An 8,432-nucleotide genomic window follows, 5' to 3' on the forward strand; every position below is an offset into this window, starting at 1 on the left:
TTATTTTGAAGATGTTTAAGCCTGATTGCTCCACATTAGTTAAAACAAAGATGGTATTTTCAGGTTGTAAATGCATACTTTATGTTTTCAGTTCTTAATTCAGTTCGATGTCTTCCAAAAGCAGATGGTTTCAGGTTATTAGTTTCATCAAAAAAGAGATTGTCTGAAATCTGACCTGACTTTGGAATGATATTGACACACATCTTTGCTGTGTACTCTCAGACTTCCCACAAGCAGGTTTTTATTTGAGCACCGACAATATGCATTACTCTTTTTGCCCAACAAAGCCATGAACACTTTTATAACTTGCTTCCTATGAAACAGATCTTTCTTATTGGATGAAAAGAAGCCTAAACAACTTCCTTTTTTCATTTGTATAGGGTGACTCTGCAGGTAGTAATATTCCCTGAGCAATTTTTTGTTTACCTTTGCTTAGGATCTGTTCCTAAGGCTTTTCTCTAAGGCTGTCTGGACTCTCTGACTTCCTGACACACTGCTTCCTCTTTGTGTCTCTCCATTGTTGGTGCAATCTCTTTGAACTCCAGTCATTCTTCAGCTCTCTTCTCTGCCTTTCACCTTCATGTACAAATGCGCATTGGTTTCTCTGCTGCAGAGTATGACCCTCTTTAGTTATGTTGGCAGTGCTGTGCAAGGGAGGTTTTTACCTTTAACTGGTTGCTTGTGTGCCTGTGTATATATTATTTTCATATCTTTGTAACTTCATTCCACTTCCTATATTTACAAAAGTAAAATGGTGCACACACACCCACACACACCCACCCACCCAAACACACCCACACCCACACATATCCAGGCTCTGAAGCAAAGAAAAAGTAGGTTAAATAAAAACAAATAATGAACAGTCCTATTTAGTGCCATCTTTTGACTGAGACCCCTTGTGGCAGTACTGATGAGGTCAATTGCTGGAGTAAAAAAACCAAAGACCATCAATTGCAAGAGTTTGAAAGCACCTCTACATAATCCTGTACAAATCACAGAGATTGTTACTATGCAGCATTATCATGGATGAGCCACATACAGCCAATGCAGTTTACAATGAAAACCAGAGGGAGGAATATTGCTTAAAGCAACTCACTTTTATTGACAGTGTACTGTAAGGCAAGGAAAAAATGTTTGCCAGATTTTTTAAAAAGAAGGCTTGCAGCAAGAATGATCTGCAGTTCAATGTATCATTGAACTGTCAAAGATACTCTCTTTTATAAATCCAATATTTGTCTTTTTGTTATAGATACAAAAGCTCAACTTAAACAAGCACAAAACAGAACAGAGTAATGGATTTGCATATGAAGTTTTGTTGGTTCATGATCTAGTAAACAAGAGAATGCACATATTCTTTTACTATAGAGTTACAGTTGACTAGATTTAAACTTAAATATACCCCAAAACACATAAACCCCCCACAAAATACAGATAAGTTCAATATCATTATTTTAGAAAAAAAATCTAAACAATGTTCAACCATACAATGGGAAAAAACATTGACAGATGCCAAGAAAGCTGTATTTCATAGTCAAAACTAATTTTGCATTTTTGGTGAAGGCATCTGTGTGTTTTCACTGTTGTATTCTGGCCATTTTAGATTAATATCTTGGCCAGAAAAAATTGCAAAACACTGGCTTTTGTCTGCTTTTGAAAGGATATATTTTTGAAGTGGTGATGTAAATAAACCGTGAGCCTCTTACAAGATCTCACATCAGGCCATGTTAGAGCAAACTATCATTTCCATAGGAAACAATGGTAACAGAAAGGTCCCAGCTCTGCTATAAAACCTAGTCAGGGCCCAAGCAACAAAATCTGCAACCTCTTAGTTCTTCCCTGAGGGAAGGGCACAATTTTACCCCACATTTTTTGACAGCCTTAGATTTGGGAACTAGCAAACATGGTTGTGTTTTGTGGCTCTCCTTCTCCACCTCCATATCCATATAGCATTGGCCTTTCACTGGAAAAGCTTTTATGAAAGCAATGGCTGCTTTTCACTGGTGACAATGTAGCGCTACTGGTGCCTCGTAAAACAAGTGAAGGCCAACATGTCAAACATGATGTGCTGGGATAAAAGGGACAAAGCTACTCAGCCACAGCACAGTGCCATGCCTCACCTCTGCAGGCCTGTAGCATGAGCAGTAACATGGGTAAGTAAAATTCTACCTATGCAGTCAAAACTGAATTTTTAAAGACATACAATACTACTTTGTAATTAGAATCCCCAACATGCTAATTTTTATCACAGACAATAAGAAAATCTTAGGAGTACACAAGAAAAATGGGACCCAATTAAAAGAAGAATAATGACACTACACATATATGTAACCAGTATATGCTGAAAATGAAGCATAAACACATGTTTTTCATGTGAAAATCTTCTGCTGGATGCTTAAATGCACAGTTTTTCATGTATTTTTTTCCTTTCCCCCACCCTATTTTCTCTATGAAAATCAAGCTCTTTGCATAATTAACCAAACCTCAAAGATATTTACATTTTAAAAGCCGATTCTTCACCTTCTAATTTTAAAATAAGTAATCCCGTATCTTGCATATTTTAAAAAAGGTCCAGTGAAAGCTTAGAATTGTGATTCAGTATCTGTACTTAGTAAAAATACTTCCCTTGAACATGAAGTCAGTGCTGACCTCTTCAGGTCATTTGTGAATAATAAAATTTTTCTAAAGAAATATTACTAAGTAAGGAAAACACAATGAGAAGAAATACATTACCCCTGTATGGTAAAGGTTGAAGAAAAACACAGAAGTGTGTATATCAAATTTTCACTATGATTTTACAGAACACATGACACCTTTCAATGCTCTGTCTGCTAAGGGCATTATAGTCTTTCTGGCTTTGTTAGTACTGCTATAGTATACAAGTTTCTTAGAGTACAGTTAGTACCTACGGAAGTCAATTCTAACACAGAAGTGTGTGCTACACTTCATGTGGGAGGAGGATACACGTAAGAGAAAATTTATGACATTGATTTTAAAGAAATCATACATCACAGCATCTTTAAGCATAGAAAATTAGATTGTGACTGAAATGACTTAAATGCTTCTCAGATATCAAGAAGGTCCTCTCCACTCTCATCACTCTCCACAGTTAATTGTCTTGTCCACCATTTCTTGACTTCTGATCCACAGGAAGCAGCATCAGACATGGGATTCATTTTGCATGCAACAGATTTCATAGTTGCACGTCCACCAAAACGGAGGTTGACTGAAGACACTGAATGGCTTATTGGTTTGGGGGCTAGGAAATTAAACAGAAAGTTCAGAAAGTTCTGTATTAGAGTAGATCTGCTTCTTGAACATTTTTGCTTAGAATTCAGGTATAGAGAACTAGCTAGACTAGGGCACCTTTAAACTGATTTAGTTTGGAAAGGGTAGGGCTTTGTTCTAATTTGTTTGTTTGTTTGTTTTCCCAGCTCCAGATGTTCACACTGCTCCCACTAATCTGCTGGCAGAGCAGTTTAACTGAGCAGAGCCTCATTTCCTTCTGCTGGGATACCTGATGCAAAAGATCTCTTCTTATCCACAGAATTGCAACCTAAATGATTTAGGCAGTACTTACATGAGCTAACCTGCTGGCAAAACAGTGAAAGTAGTAAATGTGAGGAAGAGGGGGTGGGGTGGAGACGTGCTTTTAGGATTGGCAGCTACATCTAGAAAGTGATACTTTACAATGGCCTAGGGGTTGAAACAGGTACAAATTGCTGGTATGGCACTAAACCACATATCTAAGTATATAAGCCCCACAACTGATCTTGATTATGCTATTCATGATCTGAAATACCTGTCTTTGCTGTACTGGAGGCAGACTACTTATAATACAGCTGTATTGTGAGTGGAAATGATCCTCTTTTTTAGGACCATCCACTGAGGAATGTTCAAAACTGACACAGACAAGATCAGTGCTAAGAAAGGAAACCCTGGGCTACTCATTCTTTCAAGATTTCTCACTTGAAAAACCTGCAGAGTTGACTACATGACTATGACTCCTCCTTAGCATGCTTCCTCTCACTCTTTCTCTCTTTTCCAACAAAATGTTGATCTTTGTTGGTCAGTGATATTTAAATGGAAATCATGTGTCACAGACACATTTTCTGAAAAAGCCTTTTCTTAGGATTTTTTCTCCTGAGAAGCTGAGAGGCCTCAGGAACAAAATGTAAACAATTCTTATCTGCTGCTGTGGAAAGTAACCGGTGGATCTGTGATTGGTCTCATGTGGTTGTTCCTAATTAATGGCCAATCACAGTCAGCTGGCTCAGACTCTCTGAGACACAAGCTTTTGTTATTCATTCCTTTTCTATTCTTAGCTAGCCTTCTGATTAAATCCCTTCTTCCATTATTTTAGTATAGTTTTAATATAATATATATCATAAAATAATAAATCAAGCCTTCTGAAACATGGAGTCAGATCCTCGTCTCTTTCCTCATCCTAAGACCCCTGCAAACACCACCACAATCATGGATTGAAAGCTTTCTATTAAACTATCCTGTTTCTTGAACAAGTACACTGGCAACAAAAATAGGGTCAAGGGTAGTCAACAGAACAGCATTACTGTCCCTCCTGCTTCCACTTAGATATGATTAGGGTCTGAACAGTGGCAGCCTTTGAGGGCAGCACTCTGATTCAGAATAGGACTGACTGATGTAAAAGGTCCTGAGCAAATGTATGAAAAAGTAAAAAATATAACCACTTGCACAGGGCAATGCTTGAGCCCATCCTCTAAACTTTGTGAATTGTGAAGAAAGGAAGAAACTGCTTTATTCCAACAGGCACGAGGACAGGAAATCCCTGATGTGGGTGCAAGCAGCAGCCAAGAGGGAGAATTGTGAATCATGAAGCCTTTCTTGGCCTTGTTATTGCACAACAGCAATTTTGCATGTGGGGACTTTACTGATAAACCTTTCTCACTTACCTGATGGCAAGCGCCATTGTCCAAATTTCCGCTGAGGTTTCCCAGCATCTCCAGTGTCTTGTCTATAGCCACCTCTGTCAGAAAGTGTCGGGCTAAGGAGCTGCTGCTGGCTACTTGTCTGGACAGAGAAAAAAGGATCTCACTCATAGCTCCCCTAGGTAACCCTAGGAAGGGACACCTTTCTATTCTGTTTCAAGCTTTATCCATGAATACAAACAAAACATATTGCCATTGGTTAGGGCAGCATGCTTTCTGCCCTTTAATATCTCAGAAAACTAGTACTAACAGACAAAAGCAGAAAGGTCTGCTTTTGTGGGCTCTCAATGCCATTTGTCCTAATGAAGGATATGAAATTATTCTCAGCCTACTACAATCATTGTGGAAAGCCCTAATGTTGTACCTTCTATATTTCCTATTCTGCTCAGAGGTCCCAGCATGCCCAGTGCTCTCTCTCTCAGTATAAGCACCACTTCAGAAAGCCTGAACTGGAAAGCTTCACTTCCCCAAGCCTGTACACAGCTCATGCAAGAGCTGAAAGCTGGGGCTGACAGAGTTGTACAACTGAGTTTGCCCTTTATGGTGATAGCAAGACAGCTAAATTTGTTGGGGAATTTCTGCCTCAGAGCATCTTGCCTTTGCATCTGATGACAAAGACTGAAGCAAAACCAGGTATTATTTTTAAATTTTTTTTTTTAAGTTAAAATGATGTTTAAAGAAGAACAAATAAGAAACATGGAAGTTTTCTGAATTTGTTATGAATAGCTGATAGTTTTCTGGAGAACATACCTCTGGCTGTGCACTGTTATCTTGATTAAGAGCATTCATATCTTCACTTGGCTGTGTTGTCTCAATGCTGGGAGGATTCAGAAACCGGCTCAGCTCCTGCTGTTGGCTCTCTCGCAGGCTGTGGATAATGCTGCACGACTGCTGCTGTTTCTATCAAGGTACAGTATGTGATGAAGAAAATGTTCTCATTGCTCTGTCACACCAATGTGTTTGATTTTTAAAAAAAAGTATTCCAAATATTTAACCAAACAGTGAGCACCAGCTGTGGATTCCAAGTGCATCAACAAAGATCCATGTATTAGATGTTGCTATTTAAATAAAGTGAATTCTAGCATACTTCTAACCTTTAGGGAATAGAGGATGAAGTTTATGAGCTACATTAAGTGGAAGGCACATTGCTCAATTGTTGGTTTAAACCTGGAGTCTAAACACATACAAAGTTTTGAATTTATCATTTAGAAGTTCTTGCAAAGAAAAAGAAACCAGGAAATTGATAGAGATTCACAGGGAATTACATAGATTCATAGGGAATTACATGAAGGCAATGAAAAAATTCTGATTTCTTTCATGGACTTTGGAGCGGGCTGTCAATAAAACTGGATAAAATAGTAGTGAAAACCTTGGGACTAAGTATAGATTTATAGTACAAATAGAAAAACAAACCTACTACCATTACAATTTTACAATCTAATTTTCTTTTAAATTAAAATAAACAGCACTTAGGAAGGGTTTCACTTTCCTGGGTAGTTTTCATATGATCCCTCTAGGGAGACTTAGAGAATAACAAGAGAATTTCAAAATATATCTTAACTTCCATAATTACATTCAGTTTATAAAAGGTTCATAGAATGTGAAATGATCTGAACCATATTATTAGAGTGAAATGAATAGCATATTTACTTTATCATAGTGTAGTTCAATATCATAATGAAATGAACAACAGAGTTGAACAAATGCAGAACTGAGAGCTGAGATTAAATTTACTTCCATTATTATCACAGAGATGAAATCAAAATGAAACTATGTATCACTGAACACTGATGTTTCAGCTGGAATGTACATCATATTCAAAATATCCAGCTAAGTGTTTGTATAAATTTACAAACAGAAGACAGATGTCATGATGAAAGATCACTATGGATCTTACTATAAAATCTTCTATCACAAGAAGTAATTTTTTATAAAAACAAAAAATAGATGTGTCAAAACCTGGCGTCAGACTCATACTAACTGAAAAATTGGTCATCAATGCAACCAGGTTGTGACTTGGTCCATACACCTGCTTTCCATGTAGACACTCTGCTCATTTGCACACACAGTAACTGTAATGGCTCACTCAAATGATTTATCTTAATACAGGCTCCATCTGGAGAATCATCAACAGGTTTCTCATCTGATAGCAGAGGCAAGGAAATTATACAATTACATTATGTGAGGAAGGATTAGGCCTATAAAGTTCCATCTAATTAATTTTTTTTTTCTTTATTCCTTTGACTTTGGTCTCTGCATATGCACCTTCCTGTTGTACTGAAAAGACAGATAAAGTTTGGGCAGGAAGACAGTTTTTGCCTTCAAAACATGCTTATTTTTGTAGCACCGTAGAGCTGCAACAAACAGCTCTATTTTTGTAGAGCTGTAACAAACTTTTTTTTGCTCAGTTAGCAACTGCTACATACTTCAAATAAGTATTATCATGACTCCAAAGTAAATGAAGCATAGGGACACAGATTCCACCATTGTTGAGCGGCTCAATTGATGCAGCCATTTAGATACTGATTTAACTTGACTTACTGCTCTGATTCGCTTTAAGCACTTTTTCAGCCACATTCGGATGGTCTGTTTGGCCACCTCCTCTTCTATGGTATATTCCAGTTGCTCCCTGGCAAGCAGCTCTTCCAGTTGAAGACTTTTTCTGATATCAACAGACCTATATGAAAGCATGCTGGAAGAAAAACAATTCATTTATTTCAAAATTCTGGTGTCTTTGCATTTTTTTAGAGAATCAAAGCTCATACTTAAGACCTTAGTGTGAAAATACATAATTCAGGTGTGCACAGAAAATTCACATTTGAAGCTAAAAAAATTGCTGAGATGATTCTAGAAGAGACTTACTGTGCTCAAAACAAAGACCTTATTGCCAACATCCAGCACTCCAGTAGGTGAACTGCTGAACTGTAAGCAATTAGGGCATTTGTGGTGGTTTGAGCTTTTTCCCCCCAAAGCGCTTACGCTTGGATAATGTTCCCATGTCTATTTTATTTCTAGTCAGGCTCACTGTCATGTTGCTTCACTTGAAGGTACATTTCATTAGTTGGGATACAAGAGGAGCATGTGCCTGCAGTTTGTGACAAACTTCCTGCAATGAAAATGTTAAAATTACTTAGAGCTGATTCCCTAGGACCTGTGTTTGCCATCACTAATATTTTTGTAGGGATAAAAACGGAAATCTAGTTTTTGTAGAACATTTAAAATTAAAGTGCCTCTGGCTACCAGTCTTGCCTTCTCCCGAGCCTAAGAGCTACCTGATAGACTGGAAAGAAACACAGGCTGTTATATCTGTTCTAAAAATGTGGAGAAAATCTCAGTGTACCTGAGCACGTCATGAAAAGTGACATCGCCACCGTTGTGGAGCCGCTCCATTTCATAGCACATGTGCTTGAACAGCAGCTTGTCCTTGTCGAGATCCACCTCCAGCCTGCCTCGCAGAAGCCTCAGCAG

The 8,432-nt window shown here is 38.0% G+C and overlaps 1 protein-coding gene across 1 annotated transcript in view; it reads right to left on the reverse strand.

Annotated features, from left to right (window-relative positions):
• Positions 1 to 1,078: 1,078 nt before the first annotated feature.
• Positions 1,079 to 8,432, reverse strand: part of NALCN (sodium leak channel, non-selective) — a 217,477-nt gene continuing 210,123 nt past the window's right edge. The window contains exons 39-43 of the mRNA XM_005424146.3: positions 8,305 to 8,432; positions 7,506 to 7,656; positions 5,715 to 5,864; positions 4,929 to 5,046; positions 1,079 to 3,256 (exon numbers count right to left, since the gene is read on the reverse strand). Coding sequence (XP_005424203.1) covers positions 3,063 to 3,256; positions 4,929 to 5,046; positions 5,715 to 5,864; positions 7,506 to 7,656; positions 8,305 to 8,432 — 741 coding nt within the window. The 3' untranslated portion in view covers positions 1,079 to 3,062. The remainder of the gene's footprint in view (positions 3,257 to 4,928; positions 5,047 to 5,714; positions 5,865 to 7,505; positions 7,657 to 8,304) is intronic.

The sequence above is a fragment of the Geospiza fortis genome, unplaced genomic scaffold, assembly GCF_000277835.1.
Source record: "Geospiza fortis unplaced genomic scaffold, GeoFor_1.0 scaffold84, whole genome shotgun sequence".
NCBI classification, from domain to species: Eukaryota; Metazoa; Chordata; class Aves; order Passeriformes; family Thraupidae; genus Geospiza; species Geospiza fortis.